This window comes from Lepidochelys kempii, chromosome 2 (genome assembly GCF_965140265.1).
Source record: "Lepidochelys kempii isolate rLepKem1 chromosome 2, rLepKem1.hap2, whole genome shotgun sequence".
Taxonomy (NCBI): Eukaryota; Metazoa; Chordata; order Testudines; family Cheloniidae; genus Lepidochelys; species Lepidochelys kempii.
In genome coordinates, this window is record NC_133257.1 from 33,944,921 (window position 1) to 33,970,104 (window position 25,184).

Here is a 25,184-nt window from a genome sequence, read left to right on the forward strand (position 1 = left end):
CAAGGCCCCCTGCTTCTCTGATCTTTCCTTGACTCCAGTGTCTCCTATCACCATCCTCTGCTCTTTGAAGTTCCCCCTTAAAACACTCTCCTGCCCTGAGCCCTCTAAACCCTAGTCTTTCTGTCAAAGATGTGTTAACAAAACAGATACACATGCACATTTTAAAAATCCTGGAGCTAACCAAACGCATGCTGAATGTCACTGCTTAATTACTTTTCATAGTGCCCTACTCTCCTGATCCTGTTTCCAGTCATTATCTATTTAGACTGTGAGCTTTTCAGGACAGGAACCATGTTGTCTAGAATTTCACATACTTTTGGCACTATGTAAATGATAATAATATTGTTACGTGTTATATTGCAAGAAGAACATGTGGTAGCATTGGTAGTCATTGAGGCAATATGTAGGCTATTTAAAAAAAGATTAGAAAAAGATAGGAGCTTATTCACACCATCTGATTTTTGCATATGAATTGACATGTTCTTTGTCACTTTGCAAGTTGTGTGTGATTGTTTGCAAGGCAAATTGCAACAAACTCCTGTGTCTGTAAAGGAAGTATTGAACCCTAAAGAACCACTCTAGTGAGGTGATAGATGGGCTCAACACAGGGGTAACCGGGTGTGGTTTAGAGTCTGTGGTATGGAGGAGGCCAGACTAGATGATCTAGTTGTCCTTTCAGGCCATGAACACAATGACAACTGGCCCTATTATGTTACAGATTTTATCTCCCATTGACTTCAGAAGAAGTGCCATGCACAGAATGATGGGAAGGGATGGCCTCGGTGAGAGATCTGAAACTTCTTCTTACAATAGGATTTCTAGCTAATCATTACAAGTGTGCACAACTGATACCTTTTCCTTAAAATGCCCTTGTTGTTACCTTTTCTCTTTCACAGCTCGAGAACTACATTGTGGAAAATATGAAGTTGGAGATGGCCCAGATACAGCAGAGTGCAGTTCAGAACCACACAGCCACCATGCTTGAGATAGGAACCAGTCTCCTAAGTCAGACAGCAGAGCAGACGAGAAAACTCACAGATGTTGAAACCCAGGTCGGTCCCGAGGGCCATATTCTAAGAATTTACGGTGGAGAACCTTCCCCACCACCTCCTTTTACCACATCATCACAAAGTAGATTTCAACACTTTCTGTTTATTGGTAGCAACAGCAATGATGATTGATTCTTGTTATGTATTTTTCTTTATACTTAATGAGGATTGGTTGGTATATTTAGCTTTTTTATGTGTTTGTCAGGCTGGATTGACCAAAAAACTAACAAGCATTTGCTTTCAAATAAACAGCCCAGCTACCAACAGTGAATGATACAAGTGTCAAGCTAAATAAATAATTTTAGGTTAAAATACCTCCTTTGATCTACGTTATTACTTGCCACTTTATTTTGAGAAATGTTATTTATTTTCTCTGACATGTTTCCAGACATTTGAAAAGTATTGTACATGTGGAGTTTTTTACAGGTCCAAGAGAGAGGGACAAACATTCATGCATTTGTCAAGTGCTATGTAGTTGTACAATTTGTTATTCTACAAAGTTTTACAATGTGGCATGAATATAAGACCATTTCAAAGAACATAGCTTACAGAGGGCTCCCCCCACCCCCCCATGGTATTGAGTATTAATAACTTCAATGCAAACTAGTGGACAAATGTGCTGTTCTTATAACCAGCAATTTATCCAGAATACCGTATCAGCTGAGGTCTAATGCTTATCATAGGGCAGTATATACTAATTCTTTTCTTTTGACTTTTCTATCAGTTTACAGTTCACATTACATTATTTTTTCTTTCTCCAAGGACTTCCCCTTGCAATTTGTAGTCTGTGGTATCTTTGACAGTTGCAATGCATTCAAACTGTTTATTTATAACAAATGTATTCATGTGTTGTATTTATTTGGTTTGTTGTAGCAAACTGTTTGAGATAGATCATACTGTTTGCACTCAAGTCCTGACCCAAGTTTACAATATCATTCCCAAATTATTACATAATCACATTACAATATAAAGAAGAACAATAGCAATTACCAAAGGGAGGACACTTAATTTACTCTAGCTAGAGATGATATGCACATGGTGATGACAAAACAGTCTTACTCAGCTGCTTTTTTCATACATTGGTTAATAAAAGTCACCTTCTCAAATGACCTTAGCTTTTATGTAACGGAGTATAGATTCATGAAAATGTTGGAGCAAATCTGTTCTGTTGCACATAGCGTTACACATAGCAGTCTAGTATCGAACTGCAACAATACAAGTCTAGATTTTGACTTTGAACTACATGCTCTGCAGGGGAACAATGGGGTGTAGAAATGCTTCCTTATGCCTCTGCATGCGCTACCTAGACTTTGGGTCTGCTCAGGGTGCAGTGGGTGCTATGTGCCCATTTACTCCCTCCTGACGCAGATGGGTGGGAAAGGGCAGGGAGCAGTGGAGCCTTGGCTCTGCCCCACTTAGAATAATAGAATCTTAGAAATATAGGGCTGGAAGACACCCTGTGAGGGCAATAAGTCCAGCCCCCTGCTCAGAGGCAGGACCAAGTAAACATATCCCATCCCTGACTGGTGTTTGTCCAACCTGTTCTTAAAAACCTCCAATGAGGGAGGATTCCACAACCTCCCTTAGAAGCTGTTCCACAGTTTAGCTACCCTTATAGTTAGATTTTTTTCATAATATCTAACCTAACTCTCCCTTGCTGTTGATTAAGCCCATGACTTCTTGTCCTACCTTCACTTCTCCATGGCATACCTCCCATCTAAGGCAGAAAAGGCATCTCAGAATGGGTCTTAAAATTTTCAAATAAATGGAGACATTATTAGACTGAGTCTTCTGCTTTGTGCTTTCTCACGTAAGGTAGATTCTATGGGGAAGCATTGCCATAGAATCACATGATGATATTGACAATTACCCATCTAAAAATCTTTTTTATAGTGTTATTGTGCACTTTTAAATTGACACTGCATTCATTTCAGTGCTTGCATTTCAGCAGTGGTCTTCCCTCTCTTATATGTATTCTTGTAGATAACATGCTTTAGAACCTGGTGGGATGGAAGTTGCCACATCAATGTAAGAAACTATTACTGTCATTCTGACTGAATATTTCCTTTTTCATTTAATTTCTGAGCTGCAAAAATATACTTGAGTTGCTAGAATCTGTTACTTTCCATTTAAAAATGTCATTGCCATTTCAATTATACCCATTAGGGCCTGAATCTGTAAATTGTTCCATGAGGGCAGATCCTTGACCCTGCACAGAGCCCCAGTGAAATCAAAGACAACTGCATGGAACAACTTGCAGGATCAGGGCCTCTATTAGTTACACAATCTGTGTAACGATGCAATGGAATTGACGTAAGCCGAATTGACTTTTTGGCCCAAGGGCCACATCTAGACATGGAAATTGTATGGTGGGCCATGAATGCTCACAAAATTGGGGCTGGGGTGTGGGAGGGAGTGAGGTCTCCAGCTGGGGGTGAGGGCTCTGGGGTGGGGCTGTGGATGAGAGGTTTGGGGTGCAGGAGAGGGATCAGGGCTGGGGCAAGGGATTGGGATGCGGGGTGGTGGGATGAGGGCTCTGGCTGGGGGTATGGGCTCTGAGGGGGTGGGGCCAGGGATGAGGGGTTTGGGGTATAGGAGGGTGCTCCAGGCTGGGACCAAGGGATTCGGAGGCTGGGAGGGGGATCAGGACTGGGGGAGGGGGTTGGAGTGTGAGAGGGGGTCAGGGGTGCAGGCTCTGAGTGGTGCTTACCTCAAGCAGCTCCCAGAAGCAGCAGCATGTTCCCCTCTGGCTCCTACATGGAGGCGCGGTCATGCAGCTCTGCACGTGCCCCATCTGCAGGAGCCGCCCCTACAGCTCCCATTGGCTGCGATTCCCAGCCAATAGGACCTGCGGGGGTGGCACTTGGAGCGGGGGCAGCGTGTGGAGCCCCCTGGCTGCCCCTATGCATAGGAGTCGGAGAGGGGACATGCTGCTGCTTCTGGGAGCTGCGCGGAGCGGGGCAAACCCCAGATCCCACTTCCCGGCGGGAGCTCAAGAGCCAAATTAAAACATCTCATGGTACGGAAGTGGCCCGCGGGTCGTAGTTTGTCCACCCTGACGTATGCAGATACTGAGTGCATGCCAACATTGCAAAAAGAGAAATCTTGAGGGAATTCTGTCATAGAAGCTCTAGTTACAAAACATCATATGCAACAGTTTGGCATGTGTTCAAATGCTGTCCAAGTACTCTTATGATCTATTTATGTGTTGTATATCTTTAATCTGAGGTTTTGTATACAGTTTCCCTCCTTTTAATGGCATATTATTATTCTGCAACAAATATGGGGCCAGCACTTCAGCCTGTGTTTACCAGCACAGCTCCACTGACTTCAATTTACACCAGGTCAGGATCTGGCCCCATGTTTAAAACATATTTTAAAACATGAACTGACCATTTCAATTAGACATCATGCAAGCTGACATAAAGTAGAATAAACATGTAACTCATTGTTCAAGTCTTCAGAATGGTAATACTAGAACATTGCAAGTTTTAACGCTTTTATTTATCCTTAAGGTACTAAATCAAACATCCCGTCTTGAAATTCAGCTGCTGGAAAATTCATTATCTACTTACAAGCTGGAAAAACAACTTCTGCAGCAGACACATGAAATACTGAAAATTCATGAGAAAAACAGGTGAGAGAAAATTATTAACCCCTTAAATGCTTTCTGTGTTTACCACAAATACTTTCCAATTCTACTCCTTTAAACCGCTGGGGCAAATGGTTGTTCTGAGCCTTGAATAAACAAAAACATGTAGATGGAAAGTCTAAGTAAAATCTAGATTGACAGATACTGGGAAGCATAAGGAAATATCAGCAAATCAGCAAAACCAATTCTATATGGTACTAAGGTGTGGTAGTCCCTTAAGTTTTCAGACAATTAAATATACATAACTGGGTGAAAAGGCATAAGGAAAAGAGAAGTCTTCCGAAGTACATTTATAATATTGAAGTGGAAGAACTACCATGTTATGGGCTAAATTTTTCTCTTCAATCCTTAGTGTTGCACTCCAATTTAGTTAGTACCTGTTCTGTATGCAGAACTCCTCCTTATAGCAATGGGACACTACATATGTAATGACTGAAGGATGTACATTGGAGATCTGACTGTAGTCCAGAAGCTGAGGAGAATTTTGCCCCCTCTTTAACACTATAGAGCAGTAAGGAGACAGTAGCTAGTCCTCTAAATTTGGGTGTGAAAGAAATAATATAACTTCGGGGTTACATGCAAGAAGCACTCCATGTCATAGCAGCCATCTGGGTTCATGGAGTCAAAAATGAACTAAGGTTTGTGCAGGGATGCACAGTAGGGTTATAGTTTATTATGTGTCTGGCACCAGAGGCATGAGTGACATTTCACAGAAAAATAAAATAAAAGGTTCCTGCCCTGAAGAGCCTAAAATCTAAATTGACAACAAGAAGGAGTTTTTAAAGTATGTCAGGAACAAAAGGAATTTTAACCATGGTACTGGTCCATTACTAGATGGAAATGGTAGAATTGTCCATAATAATGCAGAAAAAGGTAGACGTGTTCAATAAATAGTTCTATTATCTATTTTTGGGAAAAAGAGATGATGATGATGATGATGATTAAATACTTACCATTTCAATAGTAGCTAAGGATGGTTTTGAATAATAGCTATTAAACTTAGAAATTTTTAAATCAGCAGATAACTTGCACCCAAGAGTTTTTAAAAAGTTGGTTGAGGAGCTCTCTGGACTATTAATGTTGATTTTCGATAAGTCTTGAACACCAGAGAAGTTCCAGACGACTGGAAGAAATCTAATGTTGTGCCAATATTTTAAAAGGGTAAGTCGGATGACCAGGGTAACTTATAGGCCCATCAGCCTGACATCAACCTTGGACAAAATAATGGAACAGCTGATATGGGACTCAATTAATAAAGTATTAAAAGAGGTCATATAATTAATGTCAATCAATATGGGTTTATGGGAATTAGATTTTATCAAACTAATTTGATATCATTTTTGGATAAGATTACAAGATTGATTGAAAGCACTGATGTAGTATACTTATACTCCTGTAAGGCATTTTTCTTGGTATTGCATTATATTTTAATTATAAAACAAGAACAATGCAAAATAAATATGTCACACATTAAATAAATTAAAAATTGGCTAACTGATAGATCTCAAAATGTAACTGTATATAGGGAATAATCATTGAATGGATGTTTCTAGTTGGGTCACGCATCGATCAGTTCTTGGCACAACACTGTTTAACATTTTTATCGATGACTGGGCAGAAAACATAAATTTGTTACTGATATCAGTTGTGGATGACACAAGGATTGGGGGAAGCGGTAAATAATGAGGAGGAAAGGTCACTGAAACAGACTGATCTGGTATGATAGGTAAGCTGGGCATAATCAAACAATATGTGTTTTGATGCTGCCAAATGTCAGGGTGTACATTTAGGAGCAAAGAATGCAGGCATACTTACTGGATGGGAGACTCTCTCTGGGAAAAAGTGACTCTGAAAAGGACTTGGCTGTCCTCAGATATAATCAGCTGAATATGAGCGCCCAGTGAGATGCTGTGGTCAAAAGAGCTGAGCAATCCTTGTATAAATAAACAGAGTAATATTCACTAGCAGTGTGGAGGTTCTTATATCTCTGTATTTGACACTGGTGCAATCACTGTTGAAATACTGTGTCCGTTTTTGGTGTCCACAATTCAAGAAGGATGCTGAAAACTGGAGTAGAGATACAAGGATGATTAAAGGATTGGAAAAATTCCTTATACTGAGACACTCCAGTAGCTCAATTTCTTTAGTTTATCTTAAGGGGTGACTTGATCACAGTCTGCAAGTACCTACAAGGGGAACAGAAATGAGGGCTCTTTAATCTAACAGACAAAGGTATAATAAGATCCAATGGCTGAAAGCTGAAGCTAGACAAATTCAGATTAGAAATACGGTGCACATTTTTAACAGTGAGGAGTATTAACCATTGGGACAATTTACCAAGGGTTGTGGTGGATTCTGTGTTACTGAAAATCCTTAAATCAAGATTGGATGTTTTTCTAGTAGATATGCTGAAGTTCAGCCACAATGATTGGACTTGAAGCAGGCTTAATTCAGGGAAGTCCTATGATCTGTGTTATACATGAGTTCAGATTAGATTATCACAATGGTCCCTTCCAGCCTTAAAATCTATGAATCTACAAAATTAGATGGATCACATAATGAGCAATGGCAACAAACTATTGGAAGATAGAAGGAGAGGAAACTGATGATGGTGGAGAAAGGAAAAGATGCCCCTGAGAGTGCATTATTATAAAGAAATGATTGCTAATTTTGATGCCTTTGCAGAAATGGTCAAATAATTCATTGTCAATAGTATTTGTTGTGAATGTTGGCAAATAATCAAATCTAATAATTATTTGTGCATACATTTTTGATTGAGAAGAAGTTGAATTGAATTGAGCATTGACTAAATGAGTTTCATAGATTTATAAAATTGGAAATATGTATGTTTTAATTTCACTTTTAATTGACTGAACAAATAATTGTATTGCCATTATCTGCTTAGCTGCAAGTATTTATTTAGAATGTGCAAGGGACAGAGTCATTTATGTGATGTCTTGTGTATTTAATGTTCTTTCTTTATTTATGTATCTTAACAATGTGTCAGGGTGCAAGGCATGTGTGGCAGTAAATAAACTTGACTTGACTTGACCTTTGGGTGGCTACACTGACATTCATGATGAAATGGTCTGTGACATGATGAAATAGTATGAGTTTGTATATGGAAATAAAGAATGTGTTGAAAAGCAACATTTAAATTGTATTGTCTCCCTTTAGAAACATTGCTGTATAGGGCAAACAGAAAAATAGGAAGGAATGTGGTCTAGTGATTAAAGCAGGGACCTGGAGTGAGGACTTCTGGGTTCTGTCACCGACTCTTTTAGTAGCTGAAAGGAAGGATGGTGTTGTGGTTCATAGATTCTAAAGCCAGATGGGCCACTGTGCTCATTCAGTCCGGCCTTCTGTATAACAGAAGCCATAGAACTGCCCTGAATTAATTCCTGTTTGAACTATGGCAGATCTTTTAGAAAAACATCCAATCTTGATTTAAAAATTGCCAGGGACAGAGAGTCCACCGTGACACTGACTAAATTGTTCCAATAGTTAATTACTTTCACTGTTAAAAATGTGCACCCTATTTCCAGTCTGAATGTGTCTAGCTTCAACTTCTAGTCTGCTAGAGTGAGGAGTCCATTATTAAATTTCTGTTCCTTACGTAGGTACTTACAGACTCTGATCAAGTCACCTTTTAACCTTCTCTTTGTTATCCTAAACAGATTGAGTTCCTTGAGTCTATCACTATAAAGCATGTTTTCCAGTCCTCTAATCATTCTCATGTAGTTAAGGCCCTGGATTGGGACTCAGGAGATCTGGGTTTAATTTCTAGTTCTGTCACTTGTGTGACACTGGACAAGTCATTTAGGTCCCGATCCTGCAATCACTTATGCACAAGTTTCTATTTCAGTACATGACTAGTCCCACTTAATTTTTCTGTGCCTCCATTCCCCATCAATAAAATGGGTATAATACTACTTTTTCGAATAATGTCCCAGTGGGTGCTCCATTTCAGGTGCGTATATGCCCCGTACACCTTTGATCAGGAATTTTCAGTGGCCGTGCCCATTTGCTCTTCACATATACCCTTGGTACCCTCATTCCCCTTAGCAATGGAACATAGATCAGCACAAACAAACCTCCTTCAGTTCTTTCTTGACCACCTTGGCCTGAAACAGAGTATATTATGGTGCCCATTTCTAGATTTCTCCATGCATAGCTTACTTCTACTGTTTGTTTTGGTTTTAGTCTACTATAGTTCTAGTTTTATTTTTAATATTCTTCATTTTATTTTTTCAAGGGGTTTTTATTTAGTTAAACAACCCTGTTACTCCTCCCATCCCCATCTTACCATTTGTGTGACAGGTCCTCCTCTCAGGAGTTGTTTCCCCAGAATATGCCTGGGACCTTTGGATTCAACTGCTGCTTCCCTTCTCAGGAACCTATCCTGGTCTGTGACAACCTATTCTTGTCGCATCCATTGTTTGGGAGATATGCACATCCCATCTAAAATCTGTTCAGCGTTCAAGAGTAGATCCAGAAAAAGTCTATTGGTACCGGAAAGTTCTAGGCCATTAAACCATTCCATTCTCTGGTACTTCCTTTCTCACCAGTATTGTCAAAAAGGGACAGACAATCAATGCCACCACTGTCTGTTTCCCCCTGGGACTAGGCTGAGGACATCTCTTTGACTCTCATATTTCAGTACAGGGATCACCTTGTTATCAGCCTACAGCCATCTCTTCAGACATTTTTTCTGAGAGACTTCTAGACCCAGACAGACTCATGATCTTGATTATCTGTCCTGGTATGAGCAACACTGGTTGCCCCTCCCGTTCCTTATGGACCCCTCAGTGGCCATACTGGGGCCCATAGGGTGCTTATTGTCAACAGTTTTGTAGAGCTCCCAACTACATATGGGGATCACCACAGGAAACAGTCTCCTGCTAGACCTATTCATCAACAATCTCAAACCAAGATGAGTCTTTCAAGGGACAAGAGGTGAGAGCTGATAAAGAAGTAACACCACAAACTCATATCTCCTTATACTTACCAGATGAGACTGTGATGCCCCCTTCCCTCAGTTGTTGTGCAGATGATTTTTATACAATTTCAGGAGCTTATGAAAAGGATCACCAAATCACTTCAGATCCTTTTAGAGAAGGTTCAAGAAGAGTGGCCACATATATGAACAAAGCCGTGCTTGAACCTGCCAAAGCTATCTGGCAAACCCCAGCCACCATACTCCCAGCATGTAAAAGAGACAACCAAAAGCTCTTATGTTCCAGCTAACTACTCTGGTGGAGGGTGTGTAAATAAAAATTCAAACTTTTTGGTTGCTGATGCCATCAACAAGTGTGGCAGGCAACATCATTCTAAAGCAACATCATGATAAAGATGAAATGTCTAGATCTCTTTGGTTGTAAACACTACTCACGCCATGAATTCAAGATTGCTGTCATGGGATCCCAGGCTCAGTATTGTCAAACAGCTCTGAATCAACCCTTGGCTTGATTCATCTCACTTCTTACCTAGCATTACAACTTCCAATTATTCCCTACTTGTTAAATCAGGACTCAGGTAGGGTTCTCTACCCTGATGTGAACATTCTGCAGCTCAGAGGTTTTTTTCCTAATGGTCCTCTGGGACAGAAGTTTTCTGTTCCACAGAAGTGCCACAGGTTTTGTTAAACAGCAGAAAGGACTCCACCATGAAGACTTATCTGCAAAAATGGAAGAGATTTTGGCATTGATGTATACAACAACAACAAGTCTTTCCTGTCTGTTCTTCCCTCTGAGCTAATGTAGATTACCTGTTGAATTTGAAGAAGCCTAGATTTCCTCTAAATTCCATTAAGGTTCATTTAGTGGTTATCATAGTCTTCCATTCTCCGTGGAGGAGTTTTCAGCATTTGCCCACTCCAAGACTTCCAGGTTCATTAAAGGGTTGATTAACCTTTTCCCACAAAACAGAAAGCCCACCACAATGTGGGATTTAAATTTGGTCCACAATTGTTTCATGAAACCAAACTTTGAGCCACTAGAAAAGTGCTCCTATCTACACTTGCTTATGAAGATGGCCTTTTTAGTGCCTGTAACCTCTGCCCAATGAATTGAAGAACCAGGGCCATTAGTGGCACATTCCCCCCTTTACAGGTTTCTACAAGTGGAAAGATTTCCTTTAGCCACATCCCAAGTTTTAACCTAAAATATCCTCAGAATTCCATATCAGTCAGGTCATCTTTCTTCCCTAACCCACATCAAAACAAGGAGGAAGCCACCCTCCACAACTCAGATGTTAGAAGAGCATTAGCCTTCTATTTGGACAGAATCAAACCAATTAGAAAGTCTCTCAGACTGTTGCTTTTGTGGACAGAACTAAAGGATCCACAATTTTCATCCAAAGACTATCAAAGTGGGATTTGGGATGCATCTTCTCTTGCTATGAGACTGTTAAAGTTCAGCACCCTCCTACAATAATAGCCTATTCTACCAGATGTCAGTCTACATTCATGGCACTGTTAAAAGACATACCAATTGCAGAAATTTGCAGAGGTGCCACTTGGGCTTCCGTTCACATCTTCCCGAACACTATGTTTTCATGCACGCTTCTAAGGCAGATGCTGCTTTTGATACTGCAGTTCTGTTGTCACTCTTAGGTCTGGCTTCAAAGCTCCCATCTCTTTCAGAGAGTACTGCTCATGAATCACTTGAAGTGGAGCACCTATAGGGGCCTTGCATAAAAAAAAGGGCATAAAAAAGGAGAGTGTGACAGTCTTTACTCCTATGTTCACCCTTTTTACAAGCCTATGATACTTTTTGTATAAAGTATGCCTTGTGAGGTATCATTTGAAAACTCAGAATCTGCTGAACATTATTGTCCTGGTAAAATATGTGTGGTAACATTGTATAGAAAGTTGTAAAATTCCGCTGTATAAGATATGTTCCAAGTCTGGAGAACAGCTTCAGACCAGTTCCCTAGAGACAAAAAGCTAGCCAACACCTCAGCCAGATGTCAACAAAATCAAATGGACTATCCCTTGGTTAAGTGGCCATTCTTTGGCAGGAAGAAGGATGTGAGCAAGAAATTTACATATTGGCAAAGAAAACAGCTGCAGTTTCCCATCTCTCAGACAACCTGTCTCCTGAACCCAGCTGAAGATGATCTTCAAAGGGAAAAGAGAACTATGAGAAATGGGAAGAGAGGCCCCAAAATACTCCTACCTTTCTCTCTGCTCACAACAGCCACAATACATGAAAGGCAAAGAGACAGTCTTGGTTGAAAGGATTCCAACCAGCGAGACTGCAAAAGCATGTGGTGAGAGAGACATTTCACTTTGAATTCACTTAGCTTGTTAAATTACATGTTAGTTGTGTTTTACCTTTTAGTTTCTTTGTCACCAATTCGGACTTTTATGCCTCATTACCTGTAATCACTTAAAACCTATCTTTCTTTAGTTAATAAACTTGTTTAATTGTTTTATCTAAACCAGTGTGTTTGAATTCAAATGTTTGGGAACCTCCATTTGAGATATCAGGGTTTGTGCATATCTTCTTTTATTAATGAAATGACAGACTTTCTATGAGCTTGTATTATCCAAAAGAAAAGAGCTGTGTACTGCAAGATTTACATTCCTGGTGACAAGTCTGTGACTTGGGATTTTCTGTTGTCACTCTGCAATATAATTCAGCAGTGTCTGACTAGAGCATTCATATAATTCGGCTGGGAGTAATTTACATGCTAGAGGCTGTTTGCGGAGCAGATCAGGAGTGGTTGCTCTCACAGCAAAGCAGTGTAAAAGGCTGGAGAACTGAGGGGAAACAGCTGTTCAGCAGTCCAGGTTATACCCTGGGTAATGTTACAAAGAGTTTACTTACCTTGTACAGTAACTGGAATTTTTTCAAGATGTTTGTCCCTATGTGTGCTCTACTACTAGGCCTCCTTCCCCTCTGCCTCGGAGTCGTGGGTCATGGGACTTTGCAGTAGATAAGGAAATGAGGAAAGTTCATCCATGCTGCTCTGTATACCCTTGGTATACACATATGCCATAATAGCACATTAGCAAACCAAATGGGCACTGAAACAAAAAATCTCTGATCAAAGGTGCACGGAGTGAATGCGTGTCTGAAGTGGATAGGGTTGCCAACCCTCCAGGATTGCCCTGGAGTCTCCAGGAATTAAAGATGAATGTTTAATTAAAGATTATGTCATGTAATGAAAACTCCAGAAATACGTCCAACCAAAATTGGCAACCATAGAAGTGGAGTACCTATAGGGATAAATATCTCCAAGAACTCCAGTCACTATACAAAGTAACCTCTCCTTCCTTTATCTATCTTGTCTTTTTAGATTCTAAGCTCTTTTGAACAGGGAGAGTCTCTTACTATGTACATATACAACACCCACTGCAATTTGTCCCACAATCATATAGTACATATTGGATGATCTTGTGAAATGTAATAACTGAAGGCTCATCTACATGGTGAGTTAGTACACAGCAAGCTAGGGTGTGAACCTATAGCAAAGCACTATACTCACTATACTCACTATACTCACGCACTAACTCATTGTATAGACAAGTCCTTAATATTGTGGTTTCCCAATAACTGTAAATATAAATGATTGTTTACGTCAGTGCAACTTATTCTTCCACAAGACATTTTAAAATAATGTGTTACATTTTGAGAATGTTCCTTGCTTTCAGTGCTTTCACTTTAAACCTTTTTTGAGGGGGATGCAGGGTTACCGATGCTCATAATTGATTGCCTGCTATCTCATTTAGTATGCAACTGCCGGAGGAAAAAGGAGAATCAGAGAAATGAGTATAGACATAGCAGACTTGCCAATCTAGGCATTACACAGGAATAGGTAAACCAAGTGAAGTTTGTTTAAGCAGACAAATGTTTAAGCAGACAAGTGTTAGCAGATTCAGCACAAGAACAGTCAGACCATATACAAGGAAGATTATGATAATTTCTCCAGGAATACTTTTATTGGACACTACCTCCACTCTTGTGTGCCAGAAGTAATGAGAAACACAGTGCCACTGGGTGGAGTTTTAGACACACATTTTGGTTTCAATGTTTGGTTTTCAAGAAGAGCTTGATTTTTCTACTCCATTATACGAGCTTTATTTCCTATTCCTTACTGTAATTCCATTGACTTCAACAGATGAAATGAAGTAGAGAATGAGGCCCCAGCATTTTACTGGATTTAAAGAAATATGGGAATATAGGTAATACCACACCAGATCAGTGCTCCATCTACTTCACTGGCAATGTCCAGTGCTTGATACTAGACAGGGAGTTTCAAGAAAACTTGTAGTGGACAACTATAGAATAACCTGTCCCACAGGGGAAATTTCTCTCTAACCTCTCACAGCTAGAAGAATACAGCCGGAGAATAAGGATTTAAATCCCATTTCTCTCTCTCTCTCTCTCTCTCTCTCTCTCCTCTGTATATGGATGTAATTATATATTTGGCCAGACTTTTCTTAGTACAATGATAATACTTGTCTTTACCTGTTGAATAGATCAAAGGCAAAGTAAATCACACTGTCTATGGTTAAAATGTCCAGACTTTTTAAAGATTACTTTTAATGCAAGCGGTTAAGATAACTTTTGATGCAAGAGATTCCCCTCTCCCTGACCTAATTCATACCCTCTTCCCAAGCACATCTAAACTGAGGCATCTCAAAATATAAGTAAAAATCCCCTTTAAGATACTATGGTCTGGATTGGATTAGTAAAAACACTGTGTACCTTGCAATGCAGTTTGCTTAAATAAAGCTTTCCATCTTCCCAGGAGGGTTTCAAGAGTGCTGTCTCCATGTTCTACTTCATCACCTTTCAAAATGACATTGGCCCTCACTGGAAGTCTGTGTGTTGGCTTCGGTACTGGCCTGCTAACCTCTCTAGAATTATCAGGAAGGTTTATGAATAATGTTATACATGATGCAGTCATGCTGAGCTATCCTGCTGGCTTACATCCTGATAAATGTAACACATCATTTGTATGGTAGAAAATAGATTACTGGCTACACTAATACCAACAGAATAAACAATATACAGAAGTATGCTTAAAATGTAAGGCAAATTGAAGTTGGCTTTTTTCTGCATTGTACCTAACAACTCTAAAGAGTCCCTGTCAACATGGTCAGGCCCAATATGTAAACTACAATAACAATAATATCCTTTTCTTTATACTATTATTCTGATACCAGAAAGACTATTTGAGCTCCTAGCTGAAGGCTGCAACATGTAAAAAAATCAGCTTGCTCACAGGGTAACCTTACAGTGAGCAGTGGTTTATTTTTATCAGTGTTGTGCCCTAGCTGTACTTCCCGACTATTCCATTCTAATGAGTAGACAGGGTTTAAAAGTGTACAGGGAAGTCATATTCTCTGTCTACTCACACACAAAAAAAGGAGCAGAGAGTCATTCAAGTCACAGCTATGGCATTTTGATTGAAAGCATTATCAAGGAATAGTACCGCATAATTACTGCAGTAGACAATTATAGATCATTTGGATGGTAAAGTCCATTAGAACAAAGACTATATATCCCCTTTTTGTCTTGCAGAGCACAAGGCCTTTACTTAACCAATAATAAATCATTGATATTGGTTTCATTTTAACCACAATATTTTTGTTAGTGCCCCTTTAAAATACAGCGATGATTGAAAACTTGGTAAACTCTTTGTTCACAGACCTTCCATGAGGGTAACCTGTTAATGGTGAATGAACTTTTGAAGGTTTGTGGAGTTAGGCTGGATCTGATAAACCTTCAAACTTATCTGAATTTCTTTGAAATTGTTTGGTCTCAACACCAGGCTAAAAAAACCCCAAACAGGATTTTTGTGAGCAATTTCTAGAACTTCCTTGCTGTAAAATCATGGGTGAAACTTTGGCCCCACTGGAGTGAAAGGTCATGACAGCAACCTTTCTCATGCTATTTAGGTAATTCTGTCCTTTCAGACCAGTCAGTGCAGAAGCCTCCAGTCTAAATAAAGTTTTGAGTTTTGCTCAGTTTTGAGAGATGGTTCTCCCTGGTTCTTAACAAAACTGAACCAAATTCTGTGGGCTTATATCATTGGTGAATGTGTCACAGGGAGTTCACCTGTCCTCAGAGCATATTCTTGTCCTTCATATCTTTGAGGCCTTTATATCTAGGGAAAAAAACATTGTAGAGATACAGGTCACTACATACACATTCCTTAACAATTTACTCGTTTTGCAGTATATAATACTATTTTCATCTACATAGCAAAGCATAAAGTAACCAGGCACTATGTCACCCCATCTTTGCACCACATGTTGTTGACACTATCCTCATAAATATAAAGATGTGTTATTGCTAAAGCAATAAAACATCTGCAGGCTGCCTCTCTGCATAGACTCCAAACAGGGAAGCTCTATGCATTGTCATCTTATTCTTCCTTGCCTGACATGGGCAATGTTACTATAAATAAGACACAGTGAACTGTCATCGCCATGGATTCATTTACTGTTATGTTAAGAAACGTATGATGTAAAACAAACAATGCAGCAATCCATGTTGTGGCAGTCAACCCTTCTTTTCTGTGAAAACATTAAGACATAGACACAGATGTAAAATGTTGTATGGTTAGAACTAAATTCTGTCCTATACTGCCTGGGTGGCCTGATGGGAATTTAGAGAGCATCTAGTCTTCCCTTACCCTTCAGCCGCCCAGAAAAATTCCAACCTAGCAACCTTGAGAATGCTACCAGCTACTCCACTGTCCCGCACAGCATGGCCCTAACAGACATGTGTTCCAGACAGGGTGCATGATTCTCGTTTTCAAACTAGTTACATTATTACAAATTATAACATAATATACCATAAAAGTTGAAATGAGAAAGTCAAAATGAAACATTTCGGCCATATTGCAATGAACCATTTTGATAATTTCCCATGAAGATTTTGATGGAATTTACAAGTTCCTGCCAAATGTTAAGTTTTGTTGCATCATCATTTTCTAACAGAAAACTGTTCAGTCTTAAAATTTTTGATGAGCCCTGGCTAGAAGAGACCTTTAAAATCATCTAGTCAGTACATAACATGAGGCATAGAATATCATCAAGTGATTCCTGAATAAGTTGTAGCTGAGCTAGAGCACCCATCTTTTAGACCTACATTCAGTGTTGTTTAACTTGTAGTGATGGAGAATTAACCACATCCTTTGGCAATGTATTAAAATAGTTTACTACCTTCACAGTTAAAAATGTGCACATTGTTTTCATTTTGAATATTTCTAGCTTCAACTTCCAATATACTGTATCTTTTTATATATTTGTCAATGAGATTAAAGAGCCTTGAGTATCAGTCAACTTCTCCCTTCCAGCTGGGGGCAAGGATGATGCCAAGAAAGTGGTACTCTGCTTATGTAGCTCTGCCTGGCTTTCACAGAAAAGGATGGGACAAGCTTGCACAATATATTTCCTTGAGTGTCCTGTTAAGTGCAAAATTCATAACGTCTGGGGGAAAGAGATTTGCTATTGGATTTACTTAGGGGTTTGTTTTGTTTTAGCTTTAAGCTTTATATTACTCTAGTGTGTACAGCAAATCCAGGGTCTGAGTTTAATCTTTACACTGTTATCATTTGTAACAACTCACATTAAGACCCCATGATATTTAATAGAAACAACTCCATAAGGATTTTATTACATTTCTCCGTTAGCTTAAATGACCTGAAATAAAATAGGCATTTTGCCACTCATCTATTACCCAGCAGTAAAAACCAAGGTGCGGAGAAAGAGAAAATAAATAAAATCTAGGATTAACTTGGATAGGAAGTGGCCTATTGGTAAGTTTGAGATCAATGGTTGGGTTCATGATATGAGAAACACCTCCTTTGGCATATACAGTAGAATCACTGATCAGAAGTTCAGCAGTTGGGAGGTTTTCATTTCTTTATCTAATATTAATAAAAACCTTGATTTGCTGAACTCCTACAATAATGCCGAAGTATCGGCACTGACAAGATTATAGGATGGTAGTTACATATATCCTAGCTGTCCTGTTGCATCCACAACTCCTTTTGATCTTTATAAAATGAACATGGGGCGGGGGGAAGAGGAAGGAGTACAAGGAGGGGGAAAGTGTTTGCATACATTTATTCTAAAATTAGCCATAACATTTGATGAAAGCAAATCAGTTATTTTTCTACAGTTGTACTCAAGATTTTCCTGGCTGAGGAGATATAAACAATGAGAATTCAGAAGGCCTCTGAGTTACCGTATGAGTCATCATCTTCATTTTTTTGTTGTGCAAGAAAAGTTCCTTATGAGTGATTTTGACAAAATAGGGATCCCACATTAAGAATCCGACTTCCTAATATACCTTTTGGGAAAAGAAACTCCTTTGCGATATGGAAGTGGGTACCGCTCACCTGTGCAAATTTTCCTTTCCCATCTTCACAAGCCACTTAAAATCTCCCAAGACCCTACAAGTTGAGAATCACGATTATGACATGAGACAACATTTTATTAAAATTATACAAAAGTTTATACAAAGTACTGAATTGATTATTGGGTTATTTTTAACTAAAGTTGTCCTATAATGCATTACATTCTAATGATCTGGAAGTTATTTGCACTGGATTGATTATTCCAAGGTTATATAAGATGTCTATATCTTGTTAGCATGCCTAGACACAAACCAGTTAAACTATCTCTTTTTCAGTACATTTTCAGCATCATTTTCTTCACTACAAAGGTGTGTAAATTTGTCAGCTGTAACTCTAATTTTCCATTTAATTATTATAAGAGACAGTGTCTTTCATATCAGACAGACTGCAGGCTATGTTTCTTTGTTTCTCTCAATATTTTAGCATATCAAGTCTCATATGAAGCAATTAGAAGAGTTCACAGGAGTCTTTGAGAGGAAAACATAAGACAATGGCACAAGGGAACAAAGTTACAGTTTTAGGCACTGGTCCTAACAAGGCGTGCATTAGTCTTTGTAGGATCAAGGCCTTAGATTGCAATTTAGGAGCCTCCTGCTCTGCAAATGTAATGCACTGCTAATAAGCCAAAGCTTATGGGAGGATTCCATATGAGACCATATGATAAAAATAGATGCAAGTAGTCTGGGGATTGTTCTGTGTTTCTCTTATATTCTTTCAAAGATGCTTTCTTGAATCCATTAGACTATTGTTTAGATTTTTTTAGTATTGGCTCCATATCCCTTGGCTGGTTCCCCATTGTTCCCAAGTTTTTACCTTCTTGTGCTCACAGCTCTACACAATTCTGCTCCAGCCTACCCCACTGAGCCCATCTCTTATCACATTGCCCCATCAACAACTCCACCAACAACTTCCATGCCCTGTTCATCTTTTCTCCCTCTCCAACTCCAAAGTTGACTCTACAACTTTTTTGCACATGCAAAAAATATAGTTGGAACTGCATGCCTTATTTGGATGCTTAACTATCTGCCCAAAGTGGATAACTACATGTACAAATTTCCAGCGAGGTACATAACCGACCTCTTGTGCATGCAATTCCCTAAGGTGGGTGTACAAATTAGGAATGCAAGCACGTGTACTTTTGCACCTGTAACATACTTTGCACTGTTTAGAAAGCGAGATCCTAGATGTCAATCATGTTTAGATGCTAGATGGAATATACCAACCCCTTGGCTAACGTTTTAAAGTGAAGTTATGGCCATGAGTTTATTGCCTTTTTTAAACATGAGTAATTCATGTGCTGAACTCTGCATACAACCAAATGATAAAATCAGCACCAGCTTCTGTACCAATGTATATTAATACTAATTAATGTCTGTTGTTTTTTTTTTAAAGTTTACTTGAGCATAAAATATTAGAAATGGAAGAAAGGCATAAAGAAGAGTTGGATACTTTGAAGGAGGAAAAAGAGAACCTTCAAGGCTTAGTCTCACGCCAAAGTTACATAATCCAGGAGCTAGAGAAGCAGTTAAACAAGGCAACTAACAACAACAGTGTCCTGCAGAAACAACAGCTGGAATTGATGGACACAGTTCACAGTCTGGTCAATCTTTGCTCTAAAGGAGGAGGTAAGAGAGTAACATCTCTAAAAGTCTCAGAAATTTCTTACTAGAGCAGTGGTTCCCAAACTTGTTCCGCCACCTGTGCAGGGAAAGCCCTTGGCGGGCTGGGCCGGTTTGTTTACTTGCCATGTCCGCAGGTTCGGTTGATCACGGCTCCCAGTGGCTACGGTTCGCTGCTCCAGGCCAATGGGAGCTGCTGGAAGCAGCGGCCAGTATGTCCCTCGGCCCGCAGGCAGGTAAACAAACTGGCCCGGTCCGCCAGGGGCTTTCCCTGCACAAGCGGCGGAATAAGTTTGGGAACCATGGCACTAGAGTGACACATTGGTGAGGGGAGGGTCAAATTTACTTGTATAGGTCAAAAAAGAAAAGAGTCTCTGACATTCTGAGGTAATCAAGGACAAAGTAGCTTAGGAAAACATTTGAACATGGATAGTTCTTGAGATATTGCTGAGAGTGAACATGATGCCAACAAGTATGTTTGACTTTTTGGTTGAAGCTCTTGTGCCAAATCTTCAGTTGATGTAAATTGACTCCACTGAGTGATACCAAATTATAGCCCAGGAGGATCTGACTCCTTATGACTTGTTGTTTTTCAGATATTTTCTGAATATTACGTTTCTCCTTATTTTTCTATTTTTTTTTATTATTTCTTTGTTTCCAGTTGCACCCATAGTGTGGTAAGTACTGAACAAACATGGAAGATGGAATAGGTTCTGCCTTGAAGACATTACAATCCAAACCCAGGCAGACAAAAATGGCAGAGGCAATGGGTAGACTATATGGCCAGTCATCAGGGTTATCATTGGTTACATCTTAATAAAGCATTTTAAAATGTATTATTATTAGATGTCTAGCTCTTGAGGGGCAATCTCTAGTTGCTTAACATGCTTGAAATTATTAGTCAACACATTCCTGTAGTATCACGAAAAAATTCTTCTTCCAGAGTGATTTTAATTCTCAGACCTTTAATTCTCAGGCCCTGCAGACCAACTCAGGAGAGGCATTCCATGCATCAAAAGTAGCATGGAAGAAAACATAGAGTTGTTGTAGGAGAAAAGGACAAACAGTTTGTCAAAGGGTGGCATCATGAGGTGAGGAGGTGGCGGCAGAGTGTGAAAAGGGCTCAGAAGAAGATAGGCTAAGCAGAGTCTTGCAGCACAAGGACAAGAGTTGCTGAGGAGGAGGAGATGGATTCAAAGAGAAATTCCAGTGAGAATTCAAGGGGAAGATGACATGATCAGAACAATGAGTAAGGGAGATGATCTTTGTCGATGTGTTCTATATGGACTGTTGAGGAGATATTGTGGATGTCAGGGAGGTCAAAGCGGAGGTTGAAATTAAAGATATGTGATTTGGCTAGGAAGAGGTCATCAAAAACCTTGTCAAGAAAATCCAGGAGCAAGTTGGAGGAGAGGCACACAAGGCAAAGGCAGCAAATGGCACATTCAGAGAGTTTAGAGATGAAGGGAAGAAAGAAGATGGGCCAATAGCTGAACAGGCAAGTGAGGCTGAGGGATGACATTCTAGAGAGAAAGTCCAGAGCATATGTGACTTGTGATTATATAACTGATTCCTGTACCAGTGCAAGTATATGCATAGAGATGTGCAGGTAAAAAAAAACTGGCACCTGCATCATTGTAGTCTGATAGAACTAAGAGTCAAAAAGATCTAATAGATGATCCAATCTAGTTTGTTCCCTTGAGAACATTGCCATGCCCCTTGTGATGCTTGTATCTGAATAGTTCCAGTGACTAGGATTCCATCTTCTTCCCTTGGAAGATTTTTTTCACATTCCGATCTTATTGATGGCATGCTTTTTTCTCATGTCCATTCTAAATCTTCCCTTTCTCTGTTGCTTTGACTTATTCCATGCTAAACAGTTCTTCAGCACCTTAAATTAAATAAAATCTTTTTTAAACAGTATGCTCTCATACCAATAGTTCAGCATTGTGAAGCAATTCAAATCCTCTAATGTATTTTATGGTCTTCTGGCAAGGAAATCTGGCAGAGTTTTGCTCAGCCTGTTTTAACAGCGCTCAGGAGCATTTTGAAATTAATATCAATGTGAGAGAGATATTATTTTCATACAGAGATGAACTGCAAGCTGTTGTAAAGACTGAAAACAGATTTTCTAGCCATCTTGAATTAGATTCAAACAAAATATTTTTCCTCTTAATTATGGAGATTTCAGACATCAATTGGTTCTTATAAAGACTTTGAACCAGGATTTTCAAAAAAATCAGAACTTAGGCTACTGGGTCCATATATAGGTACCTGGATAAGGGAATTTTCAGAAGTGCTCAGCACCAAACAACTCCCATTGAATTCAATGAAAGCTAAAGCTATTTACACGTCTAAATGTAGACTTGGTAGCCTAAGTTTAGACACCTCCATCTCATTCCCCATATCTCTTTGTATTTAGTAGCTGACTCAGATTCATGCTTGGATACTATGTTGATTGGCATATTGTAAATACCTAAATCAGTTTACATAGAGATAGAGCACTTTCACAGAAATACCTGTTTGCTATATATTTAAATCTATATGACTTACAAGTTTTAGGAAATAAATTGTTTCTCAGAATTAAAAAAAGCCACAGAAAAGCTTTTGTTAAAATAACGACATTAACATAGAACACCAGACCATTTTAAAGAAATCTTGGACACATACGCGGATTTTTAAAAAATTATTACCAGCATCAATTTGTGAAAATAATTATTATACATACTGAAGCCTGTGTCAAGTACAAGGTATGCATGCTGGCAAAAACAATTGGAACTACTGTAATTTAGCCATAACTACTCAGGGAAAATATGTAAAGTACCCTTTAGTTAGTTAAACACAAATATCTGCTATCTGTGTACTAGCATTCAAAACATAGAGTTAGGGTAAGATTTTTTGAGTGATAGATAATAACAATTAAAATATTATTTATAAATTAATGGTATACCCATATCTTTTATACTGTGCTCAGTTCTGGTTATCTGATCTCATAAAAGATATTGAAGAAATGGAAATGCTCCAGAATAGGGCAATGAAAATTATTAGAGACATGGAAAGACTTCTATTTGAGGAGAGAGTATAAATATAAGACTATTTTGTCAAAAGTGAGAGGAATACGTTGACATGATATAGGTATATAAAATAATGAATGGTAGAAAGAAGAGCAATTGGACACTCCCTTCTTACCTCTTATTATAAAACACAAACACAAGAGTATCTAATCAAATGAAAAGGCAGTTTTTTTCACTGATAAAAGAAAATAATTAACCTCTGGAACTCATTGCCACTTGATATTATTGAAACAAAGAGCTCAGTCGGATTTTAAAATGATTAGACAGTTATGTGAATAACAACAATATCTACACTCAAATTAGGTAGGGTGAGAACTGACAAGGGATATAAATCTTCAAACTTCAGGACAAGAATTAACTAACTATCCATTCTTGGGACTGGGTTGAAATTTACCCAATGGACATGTTATTCCATAAACGATTATAGGCAGATCACACTTTCCTCTGAACAGAGCCAGCCTTCGTAGTCCCAAAAAGTTTCAGTCACAGAATCCCTTTAATTTGACAGACCTAAGAATGCAAAAGACAATCTCAGCTTTCATTTAAAAAGAATAGTTTCTAGTCTTTTGCCTTATAACAATAGTATTGTAAATGTGAATTGATGTGAACCTATTCCCACTGGAGGGCCAGTGCTGTCCATACTGATGCTGATGGTGCTAGGACCACTGCAAATTCACCCCAGCCATCTGAGTCAGCAACTCTGCTGAGCAGCTAGCATAAACTCTGCACACCGGGGGGGAGGGGCGGGGGGGCAGGAGTAGTTTAATATTTTCAGAGGCAGCATGCCTATTTGATTAAACAAGGCACCGAGGGCCAGATTTTCAAAGTGCCCACATATCGGTGCCCAAAGATGCAATAGGTGCCTAATGAGATTTTCAAAAGTGTCTAACTTCTTTGCTTTTGAAAATCCCACTAGGTACCTATCTGCTTCTCTAGATGCCAAAATACCTTTGAAAATACAGCCCTAAGAGAATAAGCTCTGATACTGCCTGCCTGTTTGGCTTTTGTCAAGGTCAGATGACATGAGCCAGGTTAGATGACATGGTGATAACAATTCTTACAGTTGGTCTACAGCAGTATTTTCACTATTGCTAGGCCAAGGGAAGGAATTTCTGAAAGTTCTCAGTGTATAAAGGCAAATGAGAGAATGGGAGTAAAGGTCACACAGCCAATCACTTAAAAAAGTAGAGGTGAACCTAAGTTGCAAAATTTGGATCTAGATCTGAATTTCAAATTCCCCAAATACCTGAGGTGTTTACATCTCTGGGTTTGGTACAGACTACATTTGAGACAGGGGCCACCTGTAAAATTTCCAACCAATTCTCAGTCTGGATTCCAAAACCAACCACTCAGTGTTGCCAGTGTGATCAATTCTATGGCTTTAGTTTATGCTGATCTGTAAAAATATATTCTCCACTAGATCAGAAAACCTATGGATAGGACAAATATACATGATATCACAGGGCCCCAGACATCTCGAGTTTGTCCATATTTATTGCTAACAGAGTTGTCATATAGTTTGTTTAAACTTTTTTTTTTTTTTTAATGTGGCAGTGGGGAATTTTGGCACCAACTCATTTCTAAAATAACAGGTCTTTCAAAAACTAGCCTTCCTGTTAAAAGACTGGTGTGCATTATGGAATTTTAAGGGAACTTGTTTAGGATTAAATCATTTTCAAATCCAGTCATAGATAAGGGCCAAAGGCTTCCCTCCCATCCACAATGCAGAGAGGAGCAAAGGAACAGGAAAGTAGGGCCAAAGGCCCCCAAATCTACTGGTGACAAAGATGCATCCCCACGACTGCAGAAGCCCCTTCCGCATGCAGAGATGGGGAGGATTTGGAGCAGTGGTTGTACATGACATGGTTTGAGGATCTGGTGGATTTCTGATGAAATTCATACATGAATTAATGCCAGCAAGATCAGCTTCAACAGAGGTATTGCCCATATGGAGAGGGGAAGCCAGTGACTGACTAGTAGATTGTAGAATTTGTCCCAACAGAAAGCAATAGAAAATCCTTGCCTAGCAAAAAATAGCCTATTATTGTATTGTGCCTATAATATTAAATTATCTTTGCATATTATAAACAAATTTAAATAATATGATAGGTGGCCTACCCTTTTCCCCTCCCCCACTTAAAAGGGAGTCTAAAAAACCCCAAAGGACTGTTTGGGTTCTTTATCAATGTGGTTATTCATTTTTCCTGTTGTTGTTTTTTCTTTTGTGTGTCAGACTACATAATAACATAGTTGTTAAAATGTTAGGTCTAATGCTGTGTGTTTCAGAGGACTAATGCAATAGGAAAGAAAGTTTGTTCACTAACGTCTGGTTTTGTGGCCTCCTAACGAGAGAAATGAGGCATTAGCTTCCTCTTGAATGCTGACAAGAAGTTTGGCTTAAGTCTCA

At 39.1% G+C, this 25,184-nt stretch overlaps 1 protein-coding gene across 2 annotated transcripts in view; it reads left to right on the forward strand.

Moving 5' to 3' along the window:
• The window catches only part of ANGPT1 (angiopoietin 1), a 212,699-nt gene that overhangs the window by 105,698 nt on the left and 81,817 nt on the right, over nucleotides 1–25,184 (forward strand). For both annotated transcript variants that reach the window (XM_073330323.1, XM_073330324.1), the window contains exons 2-4: nucleotides 897–1,052; nucleotides 4,565–4,686; nucleotides 19,477–19,709. In XM_073330323.1, the coding sequence (XP_073186424.1) occupies nucleotides 897–1,052; nucleotides 4,565–4,686; nucleotides 19,477–19,709 (511 nt within the window). The remainder of the gene's footprint in view (nucleotides 1–896; nucleotides 1,053–4,564; nucleotides 4,687–19,476; nucleotides 19,710–25,184) is intronic.